General features: G+C 57.1%; 1 protein-coding gene across 1 annotated transcript in view; it reads right to left on the reverse strand.

Moving 5' to 3' along the window:
* Positions 1-13,287, reverse strand: part of SLC41A1 (solute carrier family 41 member 1) — a 31,519-nt gene extending 18,232 nt beyond the window's left edge. The window contains exons 1-2 of the mRNA XM_019513998.1: positions 12,474-13,287; positions 1,853-1,960 (exon numbers count right to left, since the gene is read on the reverse strand). Of these exons, the coding sequence (XP_019369543.1) occupies positions 1,853-1,960; positions 12,474-12,857 (492 nt within the window). The 5' untranslated portion in view covers positions 12,858-13,287. The remainder of the gene's footprint in view (positions 1-1,852; positions 1,961-12,473) is intronic.
* Positions 13,288-13,849: the final 562 nt, after the last annotated feature.

Here is a 13,849-nt window from a genome sequence, read left to right on the forward strand (position 1 = left end):
GACAAATGTGTCAGGGATTGTATGGCTGCTGCAGAAGGCAAGGAGGGAGCAGAGGATGAGCCCTGCTCTTCTGGCTCAGAGCCATTCACTTGGTCTGCTGGTGTCGGGTCAAAGAACGGCACTGGGAGCAGAGAGGCAGCAGTAGTCTGTTGCTGTGGATCTGCAGGTGGGCGTTGGGGTTCAGAGGGGCTGGACACCACCCAAGAGACAAGCTGGTGACCTGGGTGATCCCTCATCCCCTAGGCTTTCTGCTGGCTGGGATTCATGGAGGAGCATCGGCACAACAGCTGCCCCCCACCCTGCACCCAGTCCGATGTGCTCTATGAAGTTATGAACTCACGCCTGGTCCCTGAAGCCAACCCTGTAGAAGTCCCGGGCAGCAGGCTGGGCACGTATTCATGCCCAAAGCAGGCCCTGCCCTCTGCACCCTGGAGACAGAAGCTGGGCTGCACCTCTGGCAGCTTCAATACAGCAAGCAAATGGAGCTAAGAATTTAGCTGTAGGCACAGCTGGTTCCTCTGTGTCCAAGAATCCCAGCTATGCACCCTCTGCGGGGCATGCCGCGAAGCACCCGGCAGTCACCTGTTGTCACATGCTGGAAAAATGTGCCTGACAAAAAAGGCAGGAGAACATCTCCCCGTGACGGAAGGATTCCAGTCCCCAGCCACGGGGACAGAGGGCTGCATGCCTGCACGGTCACCGCTCTGCTCCCTTGGCATTCAGGAAACTCACAGAGCCTGGCGGCAGGCTGGAGCTCCTACCCCGTCTCCCTCGGGAAGCTCGCTAGCTCCGTGCGTGGCTACAGCGCTCGTGCCACGGCAGCTGTCCAGCCAGACCTGTCCATCAACTCCAGCAGGCTTTGGATCAAGCTAGCGCCACTTACTGCCAGGCTCCAGGAGAACCTGCCTCTGCAGCGCAACTTTCTCCAAGCCCCTTCGCCTGGACCAGCCACTGGATTCCTAGTCCTGTTTTAACCTGCTTTTGTTGCGCTTCTGTGCTTCCTAAAGAACGAGTCCGAGCCTCTTGTCCTAGAGCTGTCCTCGCTGAAACTACAGCACCTTCTGACCCAGCGATGACAGGAGGCAGCACGCTGGCAGGGAAAGAGCTGTCCATCCACTTACGGATGGACACGTGTGACTTCCTGCCTGTGGGATGAGTGCACCGCCTCTCTGACACGCCAAGCTCTCCACCAGGATGTTGGTGACGGTGTCTCTGCCGTTTCTTCAGGTGACATAATCAGCTTAGAGAAGATGATCAGCAGCAGGCTGGGCTCTTTCTCCCCAGCACAGGTTGTTCTCTCAGGACTCACTGCTCCACTAATCCAAGGTACAATAGTGATGAGTTGGCAGCTGGGTGCTAAACCCCTAGAAGCCCTGTGCACAGCTCGCTCTATCCTAAGGCAGGACAGAGATGGCTAGGCTGCTGCTAGGAGTCCCGCTGAATGGAAGGAGACCTGCCACGGTACGCCAGGACAAGGAAGTCACAGTTTATCCATACCTCAAGAGTCCTCAGCCCTATGCAGTGCTAAGTGCTCGCTGAAGCAGTCAGCAAATTCAGGACTAGCGAGCACAAGCCAAGTGAACAGACCAGATGCTGAAGTGGAAACCCAGCTAAGTGGCTGCATGGCAGGGCTGATAAGAAAAACCCAAAGACACAGTCCAAACCATGTGCATACAAGGCATCTGTACCCAAGCAAATACATCGGCCATTTAAACCACTGCAGAGTATGCACAAGGCAGACAGCAGTCTGCAGCTCCACTCCCCACATCTCTCTTTTTCCCCTTCCCCAGGGGCATATGTACACATGAAACGCCACCCTCCCCATGCCCCCGGGAACATCTTGGATACTCACCGCTGTTGAGAGCCGAGATGCCAGCGTCATCTCTAGGTTGCCCTTCAGCCCCAGCAGGGCAGGAACCAGGATGAATACTTCGGTCACACGCTTGAAGACGTCCCAGTGCTGCAAGATAGCATACAATGGGGTTCAGTTATCTGTGCACGTGAGATCCCAGTGCTAGGGAACAGCTGTGCTGGCCTGAGCAGAAGGGGCTTTCTTGGCACAGGTCTGGCCCTGCACAGACCTCCCCCACCCCAGCTGCTGGGTACATCCCAGGTGTGGCTCATCTCCTTACCACCACCCTGCTTGGAGGCCAAAGGAAGTCTGAGCTCTCTGAAAAATGGACATAGGCACCAGCACATGGTTTCCTATGGCAGCAGAGGCAGCATCATGGTGGAAATGCGGCAGCCCAAGAGCCTGTGATGCGGTTGATCGAGCATCTCACCGCCAAGACCCAAAAGGTCTGTTCTTCCCAAGAGGCGTGGCCCAGTCAGAGGTTCCCGAGCTGTCAGAGGCCTTTTGCTCAGAAGTGAACGTGGGCTATGTGGCTATTTGTGCAGTCTGACTTTCTGGGCCCTGAACAGACTCATCAACTGCATGTTCACACGAGCCCAGAGCCCCGCTGTGCTGGGTGCTGCACGCCCAAGAGACTGGCGCTGCCCAAAGAGCCTCCAGCTAAGCAGGAGACATTTTACAGATGCGACTCGGTCCAACACAAGGGCTGCTCGGCAGAGCCAGGCACTGACGCCAGATCTGAATCCTGTTTCAGCACCCCAACCACGAGATTATCCCTCCGCTCACTTTCTGGGTCAGTTCATTCTGCTGCCAAAAGCTGCTCTTGCCTTCCTCCACAGCTTCACTAAAGCAAGCTCTCTGCTCCTCCCCGATGGGGAAGAACCGATTGACCCTGCTAAGGAAGGAAGTCCCCCTCCCTCGCCCTGTGTCCTGGTGACTGAGGCTCTAATCTGCCCACGCTGCCTGCAGACCAGAGCCAGTTCCCCCGCAAAAGGAGGCACAGCCCTGGCTGCTTAGGACAGAGATGCTGAGTAATTGCAGGGTACCGGACTTGAGAGCAGAGCAGCTGACTTCCTAAAGCAGGATGGAAAAAAAAAAACTGCTGCAACCACAGCTGAGATGTGGCAGGATATAAAAACCTCAGGGCCACCAGTTTACTTTTGTAAGTGTTTGTAGCAGAGGGCTTTGTGTATAAAGCCACTTTTCTGCTGGCTAGGCAGGCTGGATCATGCCTGCTGTGAAGGGAAGCAAAGCACACTCAGAACAGGTTGGTGGTGGCAATAGTTTCTTAGTCCCCAGCGCAGGACCCATCAGCCTGCCCAAAGACACGTCTTCTACAGCTTCCTGCAAGTCAACAGGATGCTGAAGTCCAACCGCCATCTCAGTGTCTTGTGGCTCATTTGTGTTTCCATGTCTGCCTCCGTGCGCCTGTCATCTCCTGTTATACTTAGACTGTAACCTCTATGGGACAGGGATCAGGTCATAATTCTGGGCTTGTATAATACATAGCACTCTTTTTCTGGTCCCCAACATGGGCTCCTGAGCACTACTAGAACACCTATAAATAAGACTCAAATTGCTGCAATGGCACTTGCATCACCGTGCTTTGCAAAGGCTGCCCAAGGACATCCTCGCCAAGGAGGTACTTGCAATCCTAGCTGCTGCTGCTCTTTTCAGGCCCACTGAGATTCCTGATAAGTCCAACCCCTGTCATCATGCTACTGCTCGTGAGCTCTGTGTGCCACCGACCCCACCAGCCAACTGGACACGTTCTTGCTTGTGCTGCAAGAAACGCTACCCGCAGACAGCCTGCATTACTGACACCTTGCACCGGGCAATTATTTTGATCGCCTGGTTTATTTTTCCCCAGTTTGTGCCATCTGCATTTTGCTCTAGGATGATGAGACAGCGACTTCTCCACCAGGCTCCCGGCCATGCAGCGCATAGGGTGCTCCCAGCAGCTGCAGCAGAAGGGAGGCGATGCCACGGAAAGCTTGCTCAGCGCCGGCTGATCGCTCCATGGCCAAGTCAGAGTCAAAGGCCTTGCTTACATCACAGAAAAATCTCATCAGATATATAATAAACTTTCTCATTGCCTTGCCCCTCCAACCCACCAGCAAACCCACCTGATCTTGGACCACTGAGAATCACCCAGGAAAAGTTTGCTATATACCTTTTGCAGGTTCTGTTATCTTTCTACTCTTCAGGGACCATAAGTGTCTGATACGCAGGGATGGATCAATGTGGAAGCACTGGGAGCCTGAAAGGTCTTCTTTGCTGTCTTTGCAGACGGCCCAAATGCTTTGAAAACCTTGGTTAAAGGCAGATGCTCCTGAACCACTTGTAGGAAACCCCAAGCCTGCCAGCATCTTTTATGCAGGCAAAGATTGTCCCCAGTACCCAGCTGCGAGGAAGCAAGAAGCTCAGTTATCACACCCGGCCAACCCTTCTCACCTCCCAGCCACACTAACTCTTGGCAGAATTGCTGGGAGCTCTTCCGCCCCTTTGCCAACATGAGATCAGCCCTCTGGGGACTTGTGGCATCTGACACCATTAGTAGCTGGAGCCAGCGTGTTTGAGCAGCCTACTCGGACAACTGCTCTGAGCTCCTGATGAAGGGACTTTTGCACAACTGCCAAGGGCTGCCTTAAAGACAGAGCTTCAGAATAAGTGTTTGAGCATGGGCAGCAGGGAATATGAGCTGTGCCCACAGGCAGGGGAAGAGAAGCAGGACTCCCTCTGGAAACACGCTGATTGCCACAGAGGCACATGGGCCCGTCTAACTGCAGCTAGGAGCCAGCGAGCTCTGCTTTCCCAGATGACTGCATTTAGGTTGGCTTGGCAAGCCGCGCACAGGATGGGAGGCTGCAGCTAGTCCACTGCCAGCGATGCTTGCTAGTGCATCAATAGAGGCCGTGTTGCTGGGACTTCCCCTCTCGGCACACACGTGAACTCGGTTCCCGGTGACCAGACTTCCCATGCACCAGCCCAGTAGGTCAAGTGTCACCAGCTTGCTCAGTGCAGAAAACAACATGCTTGAGTTTGACCGGGAGCTGGAATCACTGGGCACAACGCCACGGCCTCTGTGAGAAGTCAAGGCACCTGGTCAGAATGGTCCTTTCTGCCCTTTACCAAGACGTGAAGTGCTCCCTCTGTGCAAAGAGCCCCTGCCTGCAATGGCACTATCAGCGCAGTATAAGGGCGCCAGAAAGGGAGTCAGAGCGTGCGGGCTCTCGGTCCCCCTCACCCTGCTGCTGGTCACGGCCTCCTCCGCGAATGGACACCACACTTATCCTCCTTCACCGAGCACTGGGGAATCTCTCCTGGAAACACGTCCTGCTATCACCTGCAAAGCACCTGAGGTTTTGCATGCTCAGGCTGTTCGGAAAATTAAACTCGGAGCCTGTTGGATGCTTGGGGGTCACCACGAAGGGACTTGTACTCAAAGACTCCAGGCACTTCCGAAAGCGCCCCTCCTGCTCAGCTCAGTTTATCTTAGCCCAGAAGCCCTACATCCATCATACAAGAATTGCACCCAAGCTCCAAGCGACAGTGGAGCAGGGGCGAGGCTGCAGGAAGCAATGCCCTCCAGCCCTCACCGCGCTCAGCTCTGCCCGTGTACGCTGCCCTTTAAGAGCGTCCGCACCGCGAGCCGGTGCCAGGGAAGCTGCTCATCTAAACTGTAACCAGAGCTGCTGGAGTAAATCCTCCGAGCGGGACAGACACCAGCCCAAGGCAGGGATGTTACTAGAGGAAGAGACACAAAAAATTAAGCCATCTCCAGGGAGGGAAACCTGTGTTTCTGCCTATGTTAGCAGTTTTCTCACTAGGAAGAGCAGGCGCTGTGGGTTCCTGCCAACTGTCTCTGCGTACGTTATTGCACAACCTCAGTTTTATGGGCACATTTGTATCTGCCTCAAGGCCTCCCTGATTCCTGCAAGCCTCCAGCAGCAGAGAGCACCCACTGGCCCGGCCACACAGCGAGCGGGGGGGTTGGTGGTGCTGCGCGCAAGGCTTTAGGAAATCAGGATGTCGATGGATTGACTTGAGTCCCTCCCTCTGCCTATCCGCTGTGAAAGCACAGAGGAGCTAGTTGCCGGGGTAGAGAGAAGGTATCACACAGCAAAACGCACAGAGGAGCCCAGGTGGAGCAGCCTAGCCCAACGAGACATGAAGGACAGGTGGCTGCTGGCAGCTTTGCCACCGGTGCTTCAAAGGGGCACCGAAGAACCAAGGTCAACATTGACAGGCCAACTCCCAGCCCCTTCCCAAGTGGCACTGAAAGAAAACAGGGCTTAACAGAACCTCCTCTGCCTGGCAGGGAAGCACAGGGTCCTAAATCACTTGTGCCAAAGGGCTTTGGAGGCTTCAGGATGTTTTGCTTTTTTTACCAAGTCACATTTTTAACTTCCTGGAAAGAGCAAGAACCAAGCAGCACAGGACAGTGCAAGCTGGATGCTATTCTGCAAAAGTACCACGGGAGGGTACGGAGCACCACAGAGGACCAGCTTCAGTATGCAACAGGAGGGGTCATTTGCAGCCTCTCCTGCTAGGGAAGCCTTGGACTGGGAGCAGCTGAGAGCAAAGCAACCGAGAGCAAATGTGGAGCTGCTCATAGCTTTACCAGGAAAAAAAAAAAAATAAGCCACACGCACTCCCGATGGTTGCTGCATGCCAAGGATATCGACTGCACTCCTGGAATCTGGGAGCTCTGGTTGATGCTTGATCCCATGTACAAAGGAGCACAGAGACTTGTGGGCTCTAAGAGGTGACCAGTATCAGCAGATATCTGGCTACTCCAAGCATGGCAGCTGCAAAGCAAATTCTTTCACGGTTTTAGCGACTGTGCCTGGGTGCCAAGATAACAGCAAGGAGTCGTTCTCTGCCCAATTAAATCCCAGCAACGTGATCACAGAATCGCACAGAAGCTGGGCTGGAAGGGGCCTCAGGACCTCACTTAGCCCAATCTGCTCAAGGCAGGATCATCCCCCTCTGCCCCATCCTCAATGAATGTTAGGTCTCACATTAAAGTCATTAAAAACAATTACCTTGGTCCCTACACTTTGCATGCCGCCCTGTTCGTGCTCTGACCATAGGCCCCCCAGCATCCTTGGGGCACTGCCTCCAGCTCCCAGACAGCCAAACAGACCTGCTGTCTGTGCTGTCTCCACTGTGGAGCAGCCCCACCGTGAAGCCCACCCTGCCCCAGCCCATGGTAACTAGTCTGTGATGTGGCAGCCTGTACCAACAGATGCTCCCAGGATCCCTGGCACAGTGCTGAACTAGGCCACGCTAGGACTTGGTGCTCAGGGTGCTCTTTCTCTCTTCCTAGCATGGGGCTGCTGCCGGTGGCAGTGACATGGGCACAATGCTCCACATAAACAGCTCCAGAGGGGAGCCCCTCGGCACTAACGAGCACAGCTCCGAGGGTGGCAGCATGGGGCAGTTGGCAGGAAGGACTTGTATGAAGGAGGCCATTCTGCAAAGCAGGGCAATTCACAGCGTTCCCTGCCTCTGACTTCTCTGCCTCTCCGCTTCCTTCCTGCCCCCTCCGAGGAAGGTCACTTCGGTTCGCTCCCCAAAGTACACATCTTCCCTTATTCCCTATTATTCGCATTCCTGTGTCAGCTTCCGGCTAACTGCAGCAGGAGAAAGGGGGTCCTTGGGCATTGCCTGGGTCCAACAGCAGTAGGGGCACAGCGGAGACAGGTGGACCCACAGGGAGTCGGACCGCTGAGCCAGCGCAGAGGACTTGTAGCACAAAAGGCAGCACAGCCCAGGTGGCACTGCGGGGTAGCACTGGAGGCTCAGCAGCCTGGGGCTTGATTAAACTAGCACGGAAGTGGCCCAGGCTGCACCAGGGTTTGGACTGAAGCCTACCTGCTCAGCCGTGCTCGACAGACCAATTTAAAGGTTTTTCTGCATGGGCAGAAGGGGGTTGGCAGCAACATCCAAACTACCTGTGGTGTAAAGAGACGTCAAGATCACAAGAGACGTCAGGATCTCACCTTCCCCAAAGGGCTTTGATTATATTTATTGCTATACAAGCCCCTGGACAACCTGCGCAGCACCAAGGTCCCACGTTGCAAGAGTGGGACCAAGTATGAAGCGGAGTCCCCTCCCAGGGAGCTCCCCTGCAGAGGGATTACAGACTTGTGCAACCGCACTTTTTGCATATGCTGCTCATGGCTGAAGAGCCAGGAAAGGGAGCCTGGGAAGCCCACCCTTGCTCATTCCCTCCCCCCACAGCCCTGCTCCAACCCAGCCCTCAGCAAGATCTCATTACAAGTCAAAAGGAAACCAGATCGCAGAGACAGACCGTTCCTCCCCAGCCCCCAAATACCACGTTCTGAGAACTCATCAGTTCTCACGTTCCTCCCATTACTCAGCCCCTGCAGCACACCATTCCCACGGACACCCGAGAACACGGGGCTGGAAGGGACCTCCGAGGACATCGAGGCCTCTCCCCCACGACTGCAAGCACCCCTCAGCCTGTTCCACAGTCTCGCTGCTCCAGTGCTCGCGAGCACCCTGCCGACACATAACCTTTATCTATCCATCCGTGGCTGGTGTATACCTGCTGGTGGAGACACGGGAACACATCCAGATCCATGCCTCCCCCAACCCCAGCAACACCCAAGCTCCTGTAATCACTGGAGAGGTGCTCACACCACAGCCAGCGGTCGCTGGGTCCATCTAGTGCAGCAAAGGAGACCCTCCCCACCCAGCCCAGTCGCGGGAAGAGCCAAAAGGGCAGGCAAGCCTGGCAGCAGGCTGCAAAGGATAACAAGCAAGGCCAGAGGAGCCAGGCCATGGCCTCCCACTGTACAGACGCCGCTGAATTCACAGCCTGCCGTTGTCAGCAGCTGGAATATGCTACGAGAGCAAGACGGCACTCGCCCAGGGCTGCTCGGAGTCCCTGCGAAGGCCAGTTACAGCCAGGGTTTGTCCGGGAGGAAGGAAACGAGGGCACGCAGCCTGCCCACCTGTAAGCCAGACTCCCTGACCCCCATGATGCTGTCCCCCTTGCCGTCAGCGAGAGCGGGGCTGCCCTGCAAGCAATAAGAGCCTGGTGTGGCTACAGGCTCACAGCTCACCCATGCCCTGCTCCAAGCTGGTGGAAGCTCAGTCAGCTGTCGCTACCCTTCACTGTTAGAGGCCGCTTGACAAGAGCTCACTCAGCCCCTTCCCACCAAGAGCAGAGACCCCGGGCACTGGCACACCAAGCCAGGGTCACAGCTGGGATCCCTGCAGTACCGAAACCGGGTGGCTCCAATGCCCTGGCCTCCTCCCTCCTTCTGAGCATCTTCAGCTGCATCAGAAGTAGCTCACGTGGCCGGACAAGCTGCCAGCCACCTGCCACCTGTGGCCCGAGCAGGGGAGTCACCTGCCAAAGCTGCCTTCTCCTCCCCTGTGTACCCTCTTCCCCCATCACTGCTGCCTGCAAGCAGAGGGCACACAGCCTGCTCCAGGGTACTCGGAGACCCAGCCCTGTCAGCAACAAGTGCCAGCATCTTCACTGCAGACCCTGAAGGGCTGGCTCCTGGCAGGTGCCACAGAGAGCAGCTTGGAGACAGCAGCATTTCCAGGCAAAGGCAGAACCCAGTCTCTATGTATACAAGACTGTGCTGCAGGTTGGTCCAAGCATGTCTAAAAGGTCTGGGCAGACAGGAGGGGAGAGGAGCAAGCACACTGGTTGCAGGGGAGCATGAGGTCCAGAGGTTTGAATGGCACATGTTATTTTCTGGAGGTCGCTCAGGTGATCAGCCCCAAAGTCCCCATGCTTGGAGGTGCCGGCAGGTTGAGCAGCTAGAACAGGGACACAGAAATATGCCTGGGTCTTGCTCCCCATCCTACTGCCTGCCCAGTCATGGTACCCTGAGCACTCACAAGACCCTCTGCACTTATGTTACTTCTCAATCAAGCCCTTCCAAGTATTCCTGACTTGGCAGACTGCTTGTCTGACTCCTGGCTGTGAGCTCAGTGCCTCTCAAAGCAGCAGCAATCCACGGCCAGCACAGAAATGATGCCATGTACTGGAAGCCAACAGCAGCCCCACTGCCCAGAGGGTTACCCCTGCATTTTGCGGGGAGCGACCTGAGAATACCAGCTCCCCAGTTTTGCCAGTGCATTTAGGTGCCACGTTCAGTGCCTCGCTAAAAAGAGTGAGAGGAGCTGGCAGAACACGCTGCACCAGCTACACACCGTGGAGCCACGGGACAGAGGAATTATGAAGCTGGGTTTGAGCCCTTTGCAAATAAAAGAGAGGAAAGCTCCTCGGGGTGCAGCTGTGCTCCCGTGCTCCCTACTGCAGGTCTTTGTTGAGAGCAGCCTTTGGGTTAAGACGACAGCCTGGGTCCTGTCAAAGGGGAGGTGAGGGAGCTTGAACCCTGGGAACAGAAAAGTCTCTGGGAGGGGCTGGGCTTACAAAAAGGATGCAGCAGTAGTCCAGGGAAGCTGGAGGAGCTGCCAGACTAGGCAGGGGTCAGACAGTCCAGCTACCCAGCAGGGGGGAGCACCAGCTACTTCAGCACTCCTGTCACAGGGACAGATGCAGCAAAGTGGCCGCTGAAAGGGGCAGGGGAGAAGCACCTTCCCATTTTAAGGAACCTGCCCTCACGCGCTGACCCAGAAAAGCAGCATAGCAACCCTGCTCTCTCCAAGCTGGACGCCGGGCCAACCGCAGCCAGCGAGAAGCGACTGCTTTCACCCCCCTGGGGTGCCCAGCATTGCAGGGCCAGCTCACAAAGGTGGCAGGGATTGCAACAGGGCTGCTTTTCTTTTCTTCCAAGGACTTCGTGTACCTGCACTGAGCAGGCACCTTATTCCATGCTTCAGTTCTCACTCCCCTCACTAACATCTCCTCCCCTCCCCAGCCGGAGAGCTGCAGCAGCCAGGAGAGGCAGCCTGCATTCAAATGCAGCTATCTTGTCCACGGCTGTCTCAACTCCCTGGCCACAGCCAGCCTCCTATGGTAGTGGGGAAAGGGTTAAACAGCTGATCCGCTGCCAGCAGACACAGGTTACTGGAATAGCGCAATAGCGGGGGTAGACAGCGACGCTGGCACAGGATCCATGGTCGGATGAGCTGCGTTTCCCGCAAACCGCGCTGCCTGTTTGTGCTGAAGAGCCCACCCCGTCCCAAAGGGCTGTTTATCCTGTCCGAGTCAGGGGGCGGTGAGCTGCACCACCCCTGCCAGAGGCCCGGTCTGTGCTTAACCTGGTCTAAGGATGCCGGTACCCTGCACAGATAGCTATCAGGGAAGAAGGGCAAAACAACATGCTTAGACAACTGGCATTTGGACTCCCTGCAGAATGCTGGGCATATCTCCTCCCCCCAAAGGTGTTTCTGCACCAGCCTTTGGCATCTCTTATGGGATGACAGTGTTAAATGATGCTCAGGTCCATGGGGTTTCTGATGCAGCCCTGGGACCTGGCACGTGCAAGCAGGGACACAGGTAACCAGCTGCCCAGGTGTGGAGGCCATCCTCCACCCCAGGAGACGGGTGCCTGGGCCAAGACGTGACCTTTGGCACTGCATCACAACAGGGGAAGTGGAAGCCCTACCAGTCCACAAAGCACAGGGGAGCTGCTAAGCCCCAAGACACTGGATACGTAACCCCACCGCAGCCCCGCCTGACTCCAAACACAACCGGCAAAACAGATTCTGCGCAGGCAGTAACCAGAGCCCAGGACAGCCGCAAGCAGGAGCCTGGGAAATCCTTCCTTGAAGCATTCGATCAGAGGGTTTGACCTTGCCGACAGCTGCTCCGGCCACATGCGTCAGCTGCAACCCCCACCCCTGGTCTCTGATCCAGGCGCAGGCTCCATGGCAGCAGCGATGCTCAGCTGCACCGAGAACTGAATTCAGCACAGGCTGCTCGCTCCTCACCACCGTCTCGGCCTCTGCAGCCAAGGAGCCAGGTGCCCAACTCCCTCCCGCCCCTCGCCAGCCTGTGTCTACCTCACAGGGGGAGCTTCCATCTCCAGTGTTTTGCCAAGCCAGAGGTCTTTGCATGCCCACACATGTGCATATCCGAGGGTCTCCCCACAGACCCCTGTGGTAGAGCAGTACTAGACACCCACCCTGTGACCCCATGGTCACGGTTGCAACCACAGCACAGCCATGGCCGCACAGGGTCAGCGCAAGCTAGACAAGCCCCACGTGAGCTTTCAGCACGGCCAAGTCAGACTGAAGCCTCTCAACGGCCCCTCCGACCAGCCTAGATGTGCCCTTAGTGACTCGCTCGGTCACACGCAGGACACGTCCGAGGCTGAGCCGGGGGCTGAACTGGAGTCTCCCAAGTCCCAGGACAGCCCTGTTCTGTCGTGCCTAGAGGAGGGAGCCCTGCCCAGGGCCCAGTGCTCAACACGGCTCTGCCACCACGCTTTAGCCCCAGGCTAGGGACAGACCAGTTTTAGATGACTCAAGCAGTTCACTCCTATCTGTTCTTGGCCTCAGCAGCACTGAACCATACCTACCCAGGGAGTGACTGAGAGCAACAGCTCACTGCATGGAGATCTCCACATCTGCGCCTCCCCCATCGTGGGCCCAGGTCAAGCCACAGGCCAAGTAACGGCACACAGAGCCCAAAGCCCAGCACAGGGGATCTCAGTCTTACCTGCACAATGTCCAGCACCATCCCAGCAGCGACTGTCCCAAACCCAGCCAGCAGGAAAGGGAAGAGGACCTGCAGCCCAATGGAGAAGGAGGTCTCTTTGAATGGAGAGGCAGGCTCGGGGCCCCGGTCAGTGCTGGTGTCATCGCTCTCGTTGCTCTGGCTGCCATTTTCCAGCAAGGCGTCCTCTTCTCGCACCCCCTTGGCATTGGCCCGCGACTCCAGCACGACCACCTCCACCCCTTCCCCGTCAGGGCCCAAGAACTCGGTGGACTCCACGAGCTGCTCCTGGTCGGGACTGGAGAGGCAGTCGATGGTCCCGGCCACGATGGGCAGCACCACCCCGTTGGTCTGGTGAGCCTCCTTCTGCTCCATCTTGGAGGACATGCTGAAGCGGGGATGCCAAGCTGGCTCTCGGCTCGGCAGGACTACAGCAGACGGGCGCTCCGGAAGGGACCTTCTGCCAGGAGCTCACACGAAAGGCATGGAGATGCCACCTCCCCTGCCCCAGCCCCCCTGCCCTCAACTGCAGAGACTGATCCGCCAGCAGAGCTCCCCATCAAGCACGCTCCGGGAAGGGGAGACGCCAACCACTAAGCCAGCAGAGAAAACAAAGTTCGCTCTAGTCCCCCTTCCTCCTCCCAGGCAAAGGGGCCCTGGAGATACCAAGACGTGGCACGCGAGGTTCTCGGCGTCTTTTCTTCCGACGCTGGCACCTTCTTCCACGCCGCCCTTGCTCCAGCAGACGGATTCGCGCTCCGCTTCAGTTCGGGGAAGATGGGCAAGCGAGGAAGAACAAAGCAGAGCGCACCGGTCTTTCAAGCCGGATCCTAAAGGAGCTTGTGGGGAGGTGGAAAAAAGAGATCAGGGTCCTGTCTTTTTCCAAGAGAGAAAAAAGTCCTCGCAGCTGCAGCTCCTCAACCCGTTCCAGTTCTGTGCCTAATCCAGGCGAGGAGGCGGGAGAGTCAGAGGGTAAAAATAAAAAGGCATGCAGAAGAGAGCGCGGAGCACCTGGCTCCCACGGGCCTCAGAGAGACCAAAAAGGGGATCTCCCTTGCCCTCGCCCACGTGGCACCGGCTCTTATTTAAAGCCGCAGGAAGCTCCCCGATAAGGCGCCGGTGCTCGGAGTCTCTCGCGCGCGCCAGGGACCGCTCGCTCCGGGCCTTCACCTGAAAAACACGGGAGAGAGAGACGCGGCGACGTGAGCTTTCAGCGCCGACACAATGGCTCATTCATCCCGCAGCGGTTCCCGCCCGCGCTCCCCCAGCGCCCGCCGGGGAGGAGAGGCGAGGCAGGGCACGCGTGCGTGGCTGCCCCGCCGCCACCCCGGCCGCGGCCCCTGAGGCAAGGGGGCGACCGGCGCTGGACGCAGCCCGAG

Source organism: Gavialis gangeticus, unplaced genomic scaffold (genome assembly GCF_001723915.1).
Source record: "Gavialis gangeticus isolate Ggan-Ray unplaced genomic scaffold, GavGan_comp1, whole genome shotgun sequence".
In the NCBI taxonomy this organism is placed as follows: Eukaryota; Metazoa; Chordata; order Crocodylia; family Gavialidae; genus Gavialis; species Gavialis gangeticus.